At 39.6% G+C, this 18857-nt stretch overlaps 1 protein-coding gene across 1 annotated transcript; it reads right to left on the bottom strand.

Moving 5' to 3' along the window:
* Window positions 1–388: 388 nt before the first annotated feature.
* On the bottom strand, window positions 389–6652 carry map2k2b (mitogen-activated protein kinase kinase 2b). The gene is made up of 11 exons (XM_046052223.1): window positions 5699–6652; window positions 5399–5609; window positions 5106–5252; window positions 4031–4108; window positions 3695–3746; window positions 3300–3424; window positions 2927–3140; window positions 2535–2587; window positions 2322–2383; window positions 2146–2191; window positions 389–1827 (listed from the first exon to the last, which is right to left on the bottom strand). Exons 1-11 carry the CDS (start codon window positions 5785–5787, stop codon window positions 1717–1719), a joined length of 1188 nt encoding a protein of 395 aa, XP_045908179.1. The 5' UTR covers window positions 5788–6652; the 3' UTR covers window positions 389–1716.
* Window positions 6653–18857: the final 12205 nt, after the last annotated feature.

Here is an 18857-nt window from a genome sequence, read left to right as displayed (position 1 = left end):
CCACTACGTTTCTCTGAGCTCAAGGCCTCACACTTTCAGCTTGAAGTTGACAGACATTCAAGGGAAGACATTTCATTATCACTCCAGACATGAGCCAAACAGATGAATCATCGTGCTTATAATTTAAATGGAGGACTAATGTATTTCAGCAGGTCTGTAATTCAGTGTCCAGCGCTTGCTTTCAGTCAGTATAAGCACAAGTTAACTTGGTTGCAGCAATGTGTACACACTACACTGCGCACAGTACAAAGTATATCATATTTCTGTTTGATAGCATATTTTAGTTTTACCAGAAGTCTTCAGAGCATTGTACCTGAAATGCCTCCCCCTTCTGGTAAAATCAGTGTAAGACAGTGGGCTGTTCTGGCAAATGAAGACATTTTGTTCGTGTGTTACAACACATACCATTTATTGACAATTGTGACTTCAGAAAGATAAAGTTCTCGTTGATTTTACCATAAAAAACGTTTATATCTTTAAACCATGATTTATAGGAGGAGGTACCCCCCAAAAAAACAAAGGAGCGAAATGCCCTACTCCTGCCACAACATAGAAATAACTATTTGTTTCCACTGAGACTGCTTAGTGAGTAGCGATGTAGCTTGCTCAAGTGATAAAAGCAGTCTTGTTAAAGAGGGTACTGTCAAGGGATGGATTTATGCTATTTCCAAAGGCATCCTCTGCCCTAGCGTAGCTAATCTGAAACTAAAAAAGGTACCACAAAAAGGTGAGGATGCTGCTACAGAGGTGCATTTAAGATTGTAATTTATATTTTAATTTTTTCCATGACATGAGGGTCACACTACAACATTGTGCTTCACCTCGAGGCATCTGAAAATGTGTAGAAATCAGTCACGTCAAAAAATGCTAAAAACATCAATCATCTTTTGCTAACACAGACATGCAACCCAAGCTATTTAGTAAAATAAACGTATTCTTCCATTTCTCACTTTGTTTGCATAACACATATAAAAGCAATATATGTATCTACCTGTACACATGTACAGATTCTCAACCATGACTGTAATAACTGGGATTGACACACTCGTGCTGTAAACCTCACAACACTTATGAGAAATTCAGACTAGAAAAACTGAAAAGCAGAATTGAAAAAGACACGTTTTCACACAGCTAATATATGAATTTTCTGTTGAGGAATATCTTTTCCAGTTTTGATACAGTATGTTCAGTCTGTATGACTGCAGGATGGTGGGTGAGGCTAAACAAAAGCCTAATGGCATTCATTAGCCAAACATGGAAAAAAGTGCAGCATGGTTGTAAGAACAGTGACAAATTAAAATGCAAAGGCTAGCATTTTATAGTAGGATTCCAATCTGGCAGCTCCAGGTTTCTTAGTCTCCAAAATACAGATTTAATGGCCCAAAATCCTGAATCAAACTACACAAATTAGCAATCAATGCTCTCTACATTGCCAAAAATCACTCAGAGAAATTATGCTGTAATTGATTTAAAAAAAACAAAGTATGGATAACAGAAATGGGTGCTGACTTTCCACACAAGGTGACAACTATAGACACAGTACCTTTCCTAGCATGTGATCAACTGGCTTACATGTCAGTAGATTTGAAAGATGGAGGCTTCAGAGGTTCACCTGAGGGAGGAATGTGGCACGCAAGGTGTGAGTGTTTTAGACAGCAGCATCTCCATGTTGTTGCATGTGCATACTGTGTGCAAGAATGTGTTGGGAGTGTGTGCTCAGTTTGTAGCGCGCGTGGGAGTTCCAGGTTTGTTCATCCCAACGGTTTTACAAAGCCAGCCAGCAAAGTCTACCTCTGCCGCCTCAGACCGCTTGATAAATGTATGGTTCTGCAACAAAACAAGCACAATCACATATAAATAAGACACAGGACACCAAAAACTTAATCATTTACAAAAGGGACATAGTTTTCTGCAGCCGACTCTAACTTTCAAGTGTGTACAAATACAACACTCATCACATCACAAAATGTAGTTGGAGTTTCAACACAGTGTCGGTTTGGCTGAGGTGTTTCTACAAAAACTATTTGTTGATCTAGACCATCAACCTGTCACATATTACACATACAGTCATTGCAAATTGCCCCAAAGAGAAAAATATCAGCTTAAATTCAAAACATAAGCCATAGTCCCACGGAGGACACTCACCATCAACATTTTCAAGTCAGCCCTGTCTGCTGGATTTTTGATGAGACTGAAATTGACAGAAAGAGAGAGAGATTTTCATGTTCACAAAACACTGGTTTACATGTTTAGATTTACTTCTGAAAGTACACACTCAAAAAAGAAGACGCGAGTGTGAAAGCTGAGCAATGTTATCTCACCACTTGGTCACAAAGTCCTGGAAATCAGAAGTGAAGATGCCATGTGGTAGTTTAGGAGGGGGCTAAAACACAGAAGAAAGTCATATTACCAACAGCAGAGAAAGACACGTTCTTAATTTTGCAATAATGACAGTACTATTTTATACTTTATTTTGTACTTTATAATATACAGCAATTTTTTGTTATTCTTCAGAAAGCTTCTTAGATTCTTACCTCATTTACTATGTAGTCTAGGAGTTCAAAGATGGCCATTGCAGGACCATGACCTGGAAATGGAGCAAAGGTAAATGTGTTTCATATTCAACATTTCAAGCAATACAATTGATTACCATACTTATTTTGTAGCAGGTATATAGTTTTCTACCAAGAAGAGCTGATGAATCAAAACATAAAAATTAAAATTCAAACTGTCTCCACAACTGCAGCAAGTAAGAATTCAGAGGAAACTTTCAGTCTCTCACTTTCTGGCCAGGTGGGTATACCTTAGAGTGCAATTTATTAACATGAGGCATTATTTCTCCTGCTGCTACCTACAGCTGCCTGAATGCAAAGTTACCTTTTGCAGTTTAAAATAGCCATCTAAAAAAAGTGTGTGCATTGCTCACCGCTGACAGGTCTACCCGGTGGTCTGGGTCTGGGGGAAGTGCTGTGCGTCTCGCTCTCACTACCATCCAAGATGTGATGTCCAAATATGGCCTCCAGTTCTTTAGTATCTGGAGGAGGGATGGGGAAGCGTCCGATGGACAGCTCTACAAGGGACAACCCCATACTCCACACATCTGACTGCACAGAATAGTGGGTTCCCTGCAATCTCTCAGGCTACACAACAGACATTAACAACACAACACAACAATTAATTATCTCAATAAATACAAGGAACTGTTGCTCACTGCCCAAACATTAAATAATCTGAAATGAAATGGGATACTATTGTGGTGTTTGTTTAAAACTGTCAGTTCATTCATAGGACCAACATACCGACATATAAGATCTTGTTCCAACAAAGGAGTTGGCCATAGAGTCTATGAGCTGCCCGCTTACACCAAAGTCACACAACTTGATCTCCCCACGTGAGTTCACCAGTATGTTTGAAGGCTTCACATCTGGGGAAAAAAAGGATATGTATGAAACTTTACCTGACTGGACAAAATGCAGTCAACAGGTACGATCTTTACCCAACCACTGTACCGACTACAGCCCTAGAATTAACATAAAAAGTCAGATTAGTTAAATTTTTGTTATCTTTGGGATGTGTATGAACAGGTTAATACACGTGTTTTAACAACATACAAAGTGCCTTGCTATTGTGCATTATGCCTTTCAGATGAAACGCATACAAGAATCAGTCATTAACTCCATGAAAAAACGAGTACCTCTATGCATGATTTGGTGTTTTTCTCTTAGGTAGGCAAGGCCTCTCAAAACCTGTTTCAAAAAGGGAAGAAGTTACACAGCTCAATAATCAAACAACCGCAAGGTGAATACAAAAGTTGGAAACAAGCATGAAACCAGTTCAGGCATGGTGTGTGTGTATATTAAGTGCAGAGTTTATTTTGAGCTGGGTGATATATCTTGATTTTTTAAGCATCGATGAAATAGTTTTATCTAAACTGAACATTTGTAACTAACCACTGTTTCATTAATGCCAATAATGTAATATAACATAACACAACAATAAAAAAAAAAAAAAAAGTCAAGCATACACGTACAGCAATGCTGACTTTGCCCAGAATGTCTTCAGGTATCCTCTTTGCATCTTTCAGCACCTGGTCCAGAGATCCACCATCCTACACAATGAAGTGAGACAACAAAGAATCATTATATAGATTGCTAAAAGCACATCCCCTCTAAAAGGGAATTTCAAAAAGATAACTTGTTTACCATTATTGTAATGTGCACCGAGTACATCTACTAAACATGTACAGTGGTTCTTAAATCTGTAAAAACATAAATTTTTTAAAGAAAATGTTTATATAGTAGTGTGTAGTTTCATGTCATGATTACCACAATGAAAAAATTTACTTTATGGTTTACTATAAAATCAAACTATGGGTGATTTAAATTAAAGTGAAGTTTATTTATTTTAAAAAAAAGGGGCATTGCCCATTAATTAACATGAAGACTTAAGTAAGTCATTCAGAAAACATACAAAAGGCACAAAAGCACAAATAGAAAGCACAAGAACACAGATAAATTCATATAAACACAGAACACATCAGCGCAAACAAAATCACATATGCACAGACAAAAGCACATACACACAAACAATAGTAACACAATGCATTAATAAAAACAATGACAAGAGCACTACCCCTGTCCAGATTATGACAGCATATCTGATTATCCAGTAACCACTGTTTATAGCTTTGGAGAAGGAGTTGAGAAATGTAATGTTCCTTAGTTCTATATGTATGGTGTTCCAGGTATGTGCTGCTGAATAGGAGAAGGCCAAACATTAGCATTTGAGCTGTTTAACAATAACCTTCCTTATTTTTGAAGAACTATATCAAAACATGTTACTGACACACAAACATATAGAAAGGCCAAGGAGGATCATGTGTTTTTTTCCTTGATTCAATGTCATGATCCTTGAAATAGGCAAAAAAGGAAACTAGGTAAAAGGTTTTCTGTACTTGACCTTCAGGATAGGTATCTGAGATAAAAATGTGCAAAGGGACAAAAGAAGATAATTTTCCTGTGGGGATAAATTGATCAATACAGAAATACCTTTAATACCTTAACTGGCCTCCCACACACACAGTCGACCCCCACCAATTCTCTCACCATGTGTTCCATGCAGATGCTGATCTCTCCATCGTTGTAAAATGCTCCATAGAAGCCCACAATGTAGGGAGAGTTACACTCATGCAGCACCTGAAGCTCTCGGATGATCTGGTTTCTGATAGCAGGTTTAATTTCAAGATGAATGAGCTGAAAAAGCAGAAAAGAGAACCGTTATATCAAATGTGTTTTATGGTGTGACCACTTTGTACAGGATCAACAACACTTTATTACCAGGTTCAGTATCATATTTTTTTTGTACAGCATCAAAAATGTTTTATCATATTCAGCCACACCTTCCTGGCCATGATTGTTCCTGAGGGTTTGTGACATTCCTTGTTGACGACTCCTCCGTTGCCTGCGCCCAGCTCACAGATGCGTTGGAAGTCATCGTCTTTCAACTCGCCCACCTTGGCCTTCTGGGTAAGGAAAGCTTCTAAACTCTTCTTCTGTTGTTCATCCAGGTCCAACTCGGTCAATATTCTTTTAAGTGCTTCTAAATTGGCCCTGAGAAAATAGAGAACTGTTGCTGAACAGGAATACAAAGGGCGGACATCTTTACTGTTGATATGAATGTGGTTAGTAAAATAACTTACTCAGATGTAACATCAGTGTTGGTGGAGGTAGACATCCCATCGCCAGTAGGCCCAATGGTTAAATGAACTGGTCTCTTTTTAGGAGCCATGCTCACTTACCTACGAACTGAGCTTAAGTGGCACTTTTCACTGGGTTAGAAAAGAGTTTAACCCTCTTAACCTAGAGGTTTCCGAATGGGAAATGACTGACAAAGTGAAGTAATATTATTTGTGGTGAGCATAAAGATTTAATGCAAGTGCACAAACGATCGATCGACTTCACGTTTCCTGATTTGGTAATTTGGTGGGGCAGACAACCTAGGTACATACAGACTTCAACACTTTACACGGGTGTGGCCACAGAATCTGGTTAAATGACCCTTCTTTGATTCATATCACATCGGGCAAAACTGCAAATATTCAGAAACTGTTGGGCAGCAAGAGGTTAACTTTGTAACGTTAGCAAGATTAGTTGTTTTAGCTTAAGTAAAGGATGAGACGTGGTATTTTAACTGGTTAGCACGACAACCACTATAATGACCACTACACTCTCAAAAGGGCTCTGACTCTCGTTAAGTACCGTTAGTTGACGTTAAGAGGATTTTAAATTAATTTACGCCGAACTAGCAAACGTTACAACCTAACGGCAAACAGAATAGTTTCAAAACCAGAGTCACCACAAGCAGCACTACACGTTAGCTAGCTAACTAACTTAATCTGCTAGCTGTTGCGTGATTGTTCCACATTTAGCTACGTATACAAAGCGGTTCCAGTGCGTTTTCCCCACCAGTTGTGTAAGTGACCAACTCCAGCCTAATGCTGCCGTAGTGTCGGCTAGTTTATCTTTTGTCCCGTCTTTCCGCTGCCAGGTGTGTGGTCGCCGCAGACAAACACCGGGTCCCGGTAACACCACAGAGTACAGGGGCCAGGCCAGCTACACCCCACACTCAGCCCGGTAGCGAATTTGTGCATCCTACTGTGGTGGATGCGTGACCCGCCTTACCCTGCCTCTGATTGGCTCAGCCTGACGGTGACGTTTCTCTTACGTAGCCCTCGCTGAAGAACAGGAAAGTTTTGCTGTTCTGCTGTTTTGCAAATTATTACGAAATTGTATGGCATCATTTCTTCTAAATGCAGCCCATTTGTTCACAGTATAAGTTGCAACCTGTTTACGGAGGGTGAGAAGAAACATTCAGTGTTTTATTAGCCTTATACTGTTAACCAGTGTAGAGATGCGCCAGCCACTTGGTTTTAACATTTAGGCCTACTAGTCACTGTTTAAAAGCTACAGGTAGCCTACTTGTTTATTAGTTACTAGTAACTATTCCCGTTTTACTAGGAATACTCGATTAGATAGGCTACTAGTAGCACACTTAATTTTTGGTGACTAGTAGTGACTATTCTAATTTCTAGTTACAATTTATTTAGTTACTAGTAACTAATTGCAAATTTTGCCATTGAAATCTATGGGCCGTTCAGATATCATCTATTCATTAGTTACTAGTAACTATTCGAATAGTTACTTGTAACTATTTCCATTTTACAACTTAGAACGGAGTGATTTTAATATTTTTATAGAATGCCTAGGCAGTGGAAAAGACTAACAGAGGTGTGTCTACCAGTCTTTTAAATAAAGCCTCTGTTGAGGTCACAAAGAAGGGCAAGTCAGTCAGATCAGCTACGAAGGCACACGGGATCTGCCATGTAACTCTGAGCAGAAGCTGAAAAGACCAGGGGTCCAGTGATCTTTCCAGTGTAGGTTACTGGAGCAGAGTTTTCTCTGAGGAGCACGAGAAAGTGTTTGCAGAATATTTGACTCAGGCAGCATACCTGTATCATAGATTTACTCCACGGGAGGTAAGCAAATGACGGGTTAGCTAGAATTGAACACTAGCATAGGTGCCAGATAAAGTGAAATTTTTGGGGGGTCTATTTAGTCAGGTTTTCTATTTCACTTTCTTTTAGGCCAGAAAGTTTGCATATGAACTGGCTGTAAAGTATAACCTCAAATATCCACAAACATGGGGTGAGAAGCAGATGACAGGTCCTAACTGGTTCACATTCTTCATGAAGTTGAACCCCACCCTGTCCATGAGCAGTCCAGAGGCAACCAACCACAGGCCACAACTGGGGATGGCCTCCTCTCCTCCAACCTAACTGGTTTCTTCTGGCTCCTCAGCAATTCACCATGTCTTGTGCTTCAGATGAGCCAGGCACCTGCACCCCAGGGTTACTAGTATTCATTTGTCAGCACTGTGACTCTGATTTACAATACACACACACTCACACACACACACACTCACACACACACACACACACACACACACACACACACACACACTCACACTCACACACACACACACTCACACACATACACTGACATGTGTTTTATATACTGTACTATAAGTAAGTAAGTTTATTCAAGTTAATAGTTAATCAGACAGTATGCTACAGAGAGAGAGTGAGACATTGTTCTTTTATGTCAATAAAACTGTTTTTGAAGTATACCAGATGGTGTGGCATCCATTTTTGCTTCTTTTGAGTAATTGTTACAGCTTACCCCGATAGTGGGGTGGGTTGTATCAACGGAACACCATGTATTTGACATAAACTCACGAGGACTGTGATATTCTTGTAGAGGACTGAATTGGTGCCATTTGTAGTGAACAAATATAGGTACTTTGTCAAAAGTTTTAGAACTAGCTAAAAAATTTAGTGAGTTATAGTTGCTGAAGCAAACAGTGTTACAACCATACCCTCTCTCCTTTACAGTGAACACTTTCATGGCATGTCTTGGGAACCACTAATTAACCAGTGCTGCTATGCTAGTATAATAATTGCTATGTCCAGGTTCTCTATGCATTCATTAGTTTAGTGTAATTTATTACTAAAAAAAGAACATGCACCATATGCACACAGTATTAACTAAAATAATAAAGGCATTTGAACTTCATTTTGACACAGGGCCCCTGTATAACACAGGACCACACGATCATAATACACAATATGATGAACTTTAGTTTTGGAAATCCCCTAAAAAAATATGGAATTAATAAAATGACCAACTGAATGTGGACCTACACAACCAGTACAAGAAGCAGGTGCTTTGCTGCCCTGGTTTATAAAATAATCTGTGTGGATTGTCCACCTCAATCCCTCCATAAACAGAATGCCCACCATCTTTTATCCCACTTGTGACTGCATTGAGTAATTAAAATTCAGAATTTCAAGTTCAAGACCATCAAATCTTAAGTCAAAACATAACATAATCCTGAAACTGCCCTTATTTAAACCATTTTAAATGCCATTCCATTATCATATAGCCAAGTTATATTTGTGTACATTGGACAAAATTATGAACTTGAACTGTCCTTTAACTTTATAAATAATAGTGATAAACACTCTTATGGCATGTGTGACCATTTATTTTACGGGCAATTATTATTAACGGTCAGGTTTCGTGCCGAAAAGCGATCGTCCGCCGAAAACTGATGTTTGGTAGGCCTATGTGTAATATCTTTGTTTATATTTAGAAAACGGGCTGTAGCCTAATTAACATGTCTTACTGCTTAGATATAAAATGAAGACAATTTTGCAATTATCCTTATGACTCTGCATTATTTTACTTGCTGTGTAGGCCTACGAACCAATCCACTATTTTTTACCTGTTATAATACCTTTAAATGGCCAATACAAATCTTAAAATGCAGTAGGCTATTTCACTTGCCAGAAAGTGATTGAAGAGACTGGGCAATACAGCTCCAGCAGACGGAAAACAGTTTTCGGCAGACGATCACTTTTCGGCACGACACCTGTCACAACCTGTTCCAGCTTCTCCCCTCTGGTGGGCGCTACAGAGCACTGTACATCAAAACAAACAGGCAGAGGAACAATTTCGACCAATAGGCCATCACTCTGATGAACAGTTGACTCCAGACACACGGTGTCAGGAGCAATACCTGTGTCTTTGACTCTGACTCTAACATCCACCTGTATATTTACTGCTTAGGCTACTAGCAATTGAATAGCTGTTCACATTGTACATACTGTAGTCTATTTATCACTTCCACCTACCCTATACATAATAATATTGCATTTTGTAGGCCTACATATGATATTGCATAATTACTTCACAAAATATTTATGTATTTCAGCATCCTTTGCACTGTTTTACGACACTATTGTCTTGCTGTCTATAAATGTTTTGTTTGTAGGTGTTCACTGACTTTCCCCAGCTACCTCTTTATGTAGGCTAACTATAGAACACAGTTACAAATCTTTTCAAGATGACATAAGTGTAAATGATAGCTGATTCTGTACTGTGTTTGAAAAGAGGCTCAGAGCCTCTCTCTCATAAACATCATTAATGTCTCACCAACACATCGGAAAACGTTTATTTTTTAAAAGCCTTTGTCTATGATCCGTCATTTCTTGCTGTGTGAATTTCTTTCAGCAGAGGGCGCTCATGCTCATTTCTCATTTCTTCATTCAGTTAAATCTGTCTGGGCTGTAGCTGTTTCCTTTGGACAGCAGCAGCTAAGACACAAAAACAGAGACAGAACAGCTGAAATGCTCACATTATCACAAACAAAGAAATACATCTGTCATTCACTTTTCTCTAAAACGTTTTTGCTCCTTTGTGTTTACAGATTAATGACAAACAGTATTTATTTGAAATCATCACCATTTCACTTAACACTAAAAATGCTTGATGGAATATCAGTAGCAATAGGGCTTGGCAAAATCCTAATTAGGTCACCATATTTCATTGTCTCAGTTTCATAGATTCAAATACTTTACTAATTCTAGTAGCGATCCTGATCATTAGTCACACATTCACACACATGGAGTGACATACCACCTGATGTGTTTGGCCTCTGTGATAAGGTCAGGAAGTTTGCTGTTTCTGGTGTCATGCAGCAGTATGCAAACAACAGCAGCCATGATGCTGATTGTGTCAAAATTAATGTATGGCAGGGTCTCGCTGTACACCTGCAAACATAACAAGAGGCACACATAACTAGGCTGAATTCCACTCAGCATCTTCAGTTTAGGGGCCCTGGTGTTGTGCATGCTGCCTCACTGTCACACTGTCATGACTTACTGGGAAACTTGAATATAATGAAGCTGTCATAAATGTTATTAGTAATATGTGAACTTTTATTACCAAGACAAGTCAAAATGTCTGCTGCGAAAAGGGCCTATTAATGCATAGTCACGTAAAATACAAATATAAACAAAACAGAACAAAAAGGCATGGTAAGGCCAGATTTAAAATCTCAGTCGCTTTATTACATTTCTTGAATCAGCCTTAACATTTGCAAAACAGTAAGTGCATTTCTTGAAACAGATTACCTGCAAAAGCCCTTGCTTGCTCAAAAACTTAGTCTATCTCTTACAGTTTTTCTCAATTGCTTTGGCACAATTGTTGAACTATATGACTATTTATATGAACATTAGGTCAGTTGTTCACATTACTATAGTCATTTATAATTACCTTGGCACAAAATGACAGAGTAAGCTTTGCAGATCAAAATACTTTGTATTCGTTTGCTTTTTGAATCATATCACTCTCAAACGCAGTTATACACATGTTCATTGAATAAATCCCTACATGCTAAATAGAGCGACCAACTTAAAAGTTGTCAGATGGATAGACTTAGATGGGGAACAATTCAATTTTCCCACAATTTAGAGCAACCAAATGCAACTGCTGTCCAATTTAGCTAACAGGGGAAACTCATAACCAATCAGTTCAGAAAACACATTTATACTGCAAGGGTAAGACTGAATGTTACAGCTGTGGAATATGGAGCATGCAGGAGACAGACAGGGGCAAGAGGAAGGGGCATTAGAGTGTGGGGTGGTATGGTGAGGGAGAGAGGACGAGAGAGGGGGCACAGAGGACGGGGAAGAGCCAGAGAAATGCATAGATACAGAGAAATCTCAAATGCGATACAAGCAACATTCATAGACCATGTAATCAACCATGGCCTAAGTATGACAGATGCTGGTCGGAGAGTGCAGCCTAATCTGGGCCAGTCCACAGTGTCGTCAACATTTTTTTGTTTAATGTATAGTGTGTGCCATGGCTGATGTTGTGGAAATTGTATTCCTGGTGAGAGGTTGAGCAAATAATTGAGTTACAACGAACTGAATTTATTTAACAAAAGAGAATAAACAGAGAAGTACTACAACAGAATCAGCTAGACCAGAGGTTCTGTCTCCTAAGACAGTCACTAACGTCTGGCCAAGAGCAAACAATTGGATGATCATTTACACAGTCTGAGCATCTATGTTTTGGGGAACAAAAGGAGAAGAACAGTTAGTGAGGAAAACAATCAACAACCCTACATCCCTGACCTAAACCCCACACATGTGGACAGACTGGAATAACAAGAACAATAATAAAGATGGAACAGGTTAAATATTTAAAACAATATATAAGACATAATAACAGGAGAAAAATAGCACTCTTATAAGTACTTGCATAAAAGATGATAAGTGTAAGGAGAATTTGCCCTTACAGCTGACATCAATACTATTCAGCTGCCTAAAAATACAATGTTAGCAATTAGACTACCACAATTTCAGAGTACGTTATCATTTGACAAGATGTCTTTGCATTTTGACTGTCTTGGTCTAAGCAATGATAAAGGAACCTTTTGTTTTGATTACAATGATTTATTCATTAATGGATCTATTTTACATTTGAAACATGAGTATGTTCTTTTGATTGAGTAATCACATATTGCAGACCACATAGAGTGGTACCATTTAGTGTGAGGATTTTACTTTCTTTAGAGTTTTGACAATTGTAAGTTTGTGTCAGTAAATGGGCTAAATCGATTGATAAAAAACTGTAAAAGTAATTATTTATGTCAGCGAACATGTCAGTGCCATCAGAATGACCAGTCCTTGTGTCATGTAGTGACTTATGCAATGAACTTCTGTCTATATGTTTTGGCTATTCAACAGAGTAGTATAGTAAGTATAGTAAGTAGTAATATTGTGATCAACATAAGCAATTGATAATGTAGGAAACAGCACACAATTGTGCATACTCATTTGCATGAATGTGTCAAAGTTCTTGCAATTTGTTCAAAAGAACGAGAAATTGCTTCTATGATGTGCACAAGTGACTAGATGATTTCAAATGAGTAGTTTGTCTGTTTTACAAAAGTACCACCTGGTTACAGTTTAGACCATGTTTTACACTGGAGTACAATAGCTACCACAGCATGAGGAGTAAAAATTGAATAATTACCATTAACTCCAAGCAGTCCCCTGCCCTGAATATAACGTCAGAGATGGTGACTCTGTTCATTTTGGCAGCGTATGACATGCTCAGCCTCCTTCACCCGAACTTTATGTAAAAGCCAACGTGGCGATTCTGATCACCCTGAACACAAAGCAAGACACAGAATTACATTGAGCATGTGAAAAAAATTTATAACACAGACATTGCACACACCAGTGAAAGTTGTTCAGAAAAGCTTCACATAGATGTATCTGATTTTGGTAATGCATGGACTATAATCATGTCATACAATCACAAATCAAAAGCTGTAAAGGTTCCAGAGAATACATAATATGCACACTGTGTTAAGGTTGAGATCAGTTTGGAGCTGAACTGTAAAATCTCAGACAGGGAGGAGACAGTCAGGTTTACTATTAAAGCAGTTTGATTGCAGAAAGACAGACACTCATCAGCAACAAGAACTGGGACCAGCTCAGTCTAGACCAGCTCAGTCTAGTCATGGTGCAGACACAGAGGTGCAATCCTTTGGCTTTTTATCAATTTTATTTGCAATTAATTGCAGTCAACTTGTATATCTGTAGTTATAGTCGAGTTTTTCCTGCCCCTGCTGCTGAAAAAAATCCTAGAGGAATCACTGTTATAAAACAGTATGCATGCACGTCCTACACCGATTTCCCTTTATAAATCACAATCAACTTGAACGCATCATTTCCTAAAACAATCAAATAAAGTTACAAACCAGATACACTCCGTTCACCTTGCCCACTCAGTTATATGTCATAAGACACAGCACAATTGAAAACAGAAGAATGTGAATTTAAATAGAGGAGACACTAACATTTGGCATGGGACAGAGCACTGATCAATAACATAGCATCAGCCGATGACTTACCACCATGTTGGAACAAATAGAAAATCAGGAATGGCGGTAGCAACCAGCAGCATCCTCCAGCCTTGTATGAAGTAGGCAAAGAGCGTCAACAAGGCGTAACCAATGCCAAAACCGAGACTGTAAAAGAAAGTGTTTTATTCTCAAATAAGATAAAATTGCATTTAGAAGTTAATTTCAATTTGAATTGAATGAATTGTCACACACCAGATCCCACTATAATTAACAGCAGAGACAATCAGTAAGACAAATGTAATCTAAAACATAATAGGCTAGAGTTTCAGCTAGGAGTATGAGGTGTCAGAAGGCCAAAGCAGAGATAATAATCACATGGTTTTAACTTCGTTACACTTGAAGCTGAAAACTTAGATTTTAGGACAATGAAGCAATTTATGAACAAATAGGACTACTATAAATCCAATTATTTTATGATTCATAATTATCATTCTGCCAGGGTATGGGTAGGCCTACCTCACACACAATGGTGCTGGCGTATCTCTCAGTGCTAAACACCCATCCATCTGAACACTGCTCTGTGTCGTTGCCGAGTCCCGCAGTCTCCGTCCAGTTTCCGTTCCGTTTGTATCGGGAATAGCTGTCAGGTCCGATCCGGCTGCTGTGCTCCTAAAAGGGTTCCTGCACATCTGTAGGCCTACCGTTGCGCATGGAGTTGATCGATAGGCTACTCGGGTGTTTCCGAAACGAAGACCGCAATCAATCCCATGTAGCCTACCCACACGGCATTACACTTAAAATGCGCAGAGCGATCATTAGAATTTGAAAGAGGCCGTAGTCGCACTATTTCATCGAAGTCTCACACTCTTCCATCCGACATGACCGAAAAAAGCACTCTTCTTATAACCAGAGGAGTTACACTGTCGTCAGGACACACCGAGGACATCAGATCACGAGCCCTGTTTGACTGGTCGGTAGGTTGTCCTAATAAGGTTTCACAGATAGGTGCACTCGCTACACCATAAAATAGATCTTCCTTAAGATCAGCTGATGTGAAGTGGCAGAGAAGAAAACCTGAGCTAATGGAGTGATAAAACCCAGCTCATTTGACAGGTTTCAACTGGTGCAGGCCTGCAGCAAGACGCCCAGGGTCGTGACTCCTGTGACCCTATGAAGATATTATTGGAACAACTGAGCACCTGCTGTGACAGTGGAATCTGTAATCCTGTGTTGTAGAAAATAGTCACACTTGTGTATCAGTAAATTTGAAGTCACAGAGAGAAATAGGGGTTGCAAACCTGTAGAATTGTTTCTTTCCCACACAGTTAGGCCTACATCTTCTCAATTCTAGCACAAATCTTATATGCATGGGAAAATTTGCACCTCAAATCAGTTTGTGGATTTATGCAATGAGAGTTGCACACCGTTACAAAATTTTTTCCTGGATATTTTTCTAGCACAAACACAAGTCAATGATAACAACTGCTTGAATCTGCTGTTACGTGTCTCAAATGCTCACAAATGACAATTTCCATGCGCTAAATTTCCCCAGTGAAATGTGAAGAAAAGTCGATTTGTGCACCTGCAGAGCCAGAGGCGTCTGTTGTTTTCCCAACTGAGTTTAGATGACACCACACCCACTGCTTAACCTTGGGGGCACTGAATTTGATGAATTTACTATTTTATCAGTGTTGAGTAATGGCAAATGTTAATTCTGGAGGACTAGTTTACAATTTGAGTCAAGCATGGAGGCTGTAGGTTATAGGATTGTAACCTTTTTGGGCACCTGCAATGCCCAGTTTGAGAAGCTGTAACTGTTGTGTTGGAAAGAAAGAAAAAGTATTTTTCTCTGTGACTTCGAATTCACTGATACAACTGTGACAATTTTCTACAACTGCAAATTCCACTGTCACAGGTGCTCAGTTGTTTTGCTCCAATAATACCTTCACACAAGACTCTGAGGCTACCGTTATGTTTTATAACATTATCCAGTTAAATAGCCTATAAGCCAGGGCACTAGCCACACAGCAGTGACAATTAAGTGGCAAACGAACAGTGGAGTGCAGAGCAGTTTGTGTGACGGTGTACTCACATTGTGGCATTTTGGAGACACTATGGGGACTCACCTCCCTCTATGGAACAAAAAGCAAGCCTCTTCAACGTAAATCATAACATTTTACGCTTAAAACTTGGTTTATGGTTAAGATTAGTGTGACGGTTGGAGTTAGGTGTTAATTATGGATAAGGATCGGGTGTGGATCTCCCGGGAGTGAATGTAAGTCAGTGAAGTGATGGAAATGTGTGTGTGTGTGTGTGTGTGTGTGAGTGACTTATAGAGAAACAGCGCTCATCAATGAGTGTACAGCTACTAATGTGTCTCCACCAATGCTGGCAATCCACCCCTAATTTTAAAGTTAAAGCAGGCTGAAGACATAACCTAAACACAGAGGAGAAAGAAAGAGAGTATAAATTCATAATTACAATTTTATTTGGGGTATACAATTAGCAGCAAAAGTAAAGTAGTCGGACAACCACCACAAGATGGTGCAACATTGCACTAAATGATCAGTGATGTGCTGAGAAAGGTAAAGTTCTGCCCAGATACTCAAAGGTTGTGATAAAAGCAGTGTTCAGAAATGTAGAGGTAAATCTATACCACATTATAAAACATGCCACAAGTAAAGGTCCTGCATTCAAAATACTACCTATGTAAAACCACAAAGTATCAACAGTAAAAGTACTCTGCAGAAAACTGGCTCCTCTGAATGATACTGATGCATCAATGTGTAAGCAGCACACAACTGTTGTAGCTGGTGGAAGTGGAGCTACTTTTAACTACTTTATATATAGTTAAATAGTTTAGTCCAGTGGTTGTCAACCTTTATAATTTTAAATATGCAAAGTAATAACTATAGCTGTCAGATAAATTTCCCCAAGTACAGTACAGGAGCAGATATGCAGCACCTTCTATCAGTGGATAAAATTGTTTTATTTACACAAGCGATAAAACAATGAAACAATAAAACAAGACAAAACATAAAAAACTCACCTTTGATCATGTTAAGAAATTAATTTTTCAATCTTTAGTTCAGTTCCTTGATATCTAGTTTGTCATTATGTTCTTTACTCTTTCCTGAAAACATTTAATTGGCCTTTATATTTAAATATTAGTGCACAGTTAATTGTCAATCATTTGTTTTCAGAAAGATCTTTTTTAAACATGAATGGGAATCTTGTGAATTCAAATTAAATAGTCTGAATCTGAAATAATCACTCAAATCAAAAACCTGGTGTCAAGCTGGTACAATCAAACGTTTGACTAGTGCATATTTTCAAACCGGTATGACAGTTTGTGCTGTGTGTTCAGTGTGTGTGTGTGTGTCAACTTTTAAAAAATTTTGGCATCTACTAAGTAATCAAACTAATGAAGCACTTTTTGTCACTGAATGCAGGTAAAACAGGTTGAGTAACATCACGCCACTGCTCAGCGCGTCCACAGTGACCCCTCTCCTCCTCAACGCCACACCTTGCCATTCTTCGGCCATTTCTATTACCATAGCAACGCCTCTCTGGCCAGTACATGGCAATGCCCTCTGACCCTTGGAGAGGTGACCTTTGGCCCGAGGGTCATCAAACGGGGTCAGGGGGTCAGCTCTTGCTGGAAGACAGCAAAAACACTTCACTGATTGGCTATCATTTGCCCTTTCCATACCCTCATCTATGTAATTGCCGTATTGACCAACTGGCACATTGTTAGCGGCACCTTCTCCAGTTTACATACAATAAGTTTAGTGTGGACACTGGTGTATGAGATGTATGTGTGCATGCTAATTATTGGTTAAACGGCATTTGTGTGTGTAAAGTATAAAGCAGTGATGAAAATATCATCCATTTTCTCCACCTTGCCTCTACTTCTGAATCATAGAGGAATTAAATCAATTGATGGAGGACTTGTCGGATTCTGACAACTTTATGAAGCTGGCAGATATTTGCTGGGCAGCCACAGATAGCTAGCTAAGTAAGCTGCTATAGGGTGGCCTAAAGGGAACGCTCTCTCCATCTGTTTGGCCATCCCAGCCCTCTTCTCCTCTCCCTCCTCATGATCAATGCCCCCCATCACTTGTCAATATCTCTACATTAATTTGAGGGACGGTGTGGCAGCAGAGACACTGGGGGTGGGGGAGGGGCTCTTTGTGCAGGTAGAGGGAGGCATGGAGAGGGAGTAGTGGCACAAAGGAGACAAGGACATAAGAAGGAGAGAGCCGGGCGGAGGAGGAGGAACGAGAGGAAAATGAGGAGATGGAAGTGGGGGGAAGAATGGCAGAGCCGAGCGTGGGTGAGAAAGAGAGGACTGAACAAAGAGGCTGTGTTTTCCCCGTTAACCATCCTAATTCATGGCTTCCCTCAAATATCAAAAGCCCTCGCCATTTGTCCAAATGAGCCCTGAAGTCAGCAGGATCCGTAATGATAATGGCTGTTTGAGAGCCGAGCCCCAATGCGAGGAGAATCCATCATTCCCTGCCTTCAAATCTCCTGCCTGAGCAAGGTGAAAGCGGATTGCAACTGGGATACATGGCAGGAAAAAGCGTCATGTTTTTTTTTTTTTTTCGATGCACCTGCACCGGACCCTGACTCCACTTTGCTTTGAGCCACCTGCTGTAGTAAAAGATTTCCGGTATATATGTGAGCTGACAATAAAAATGATGGCTTGTTAAAACCCTCCTCTCTATTGCCCTGACGTCCGTTCTTTGGGCTCTGTGGTATTTTCAAGGACCAGGTGACCCCTCACCTCTCACCCCTCAATTCTGACCCCCACCCTGCATGGTCCAGATTACACCGGGGAGCCACAAACCTTGTAACACCATTACCTCTATCCTGGCGACAACACATAACAAAGACACCTGCACACAAAGTCATATTTCTGTTAACTGACTCACAGTGTGTGTGTGTGTGTGTGTGTGTGTGTGTGTGTGTGTGTGCGTGTTTTCAGTATTCATTTTTCAGACTCTAATAACCACTGTTCTTGTCTGTGAGGAGGCCTGAGGGACTCTATGGTTAATCGCCATGTTTGTCAT

This window comes from Micropterus dolomieu, linkage group LG06 (genome assembly GCF_021292245.1).
Source record: "Micropterus dolomieu isolate WLL.071019.BEF.003 ecotype Adirondacks linkage group LG06, ASM2129224v1, whole genome shotgun sequence".
Lineage (NCBI taxonomy): Eukaryota > Metazoa > Chordata > Actinopteri > Centrarchiformes > Centrarchidae > Micropterus > Micropterus dolomieu.
This window is presented reverse-complemented; position numbering and strand designations above follow the sequence as displayed.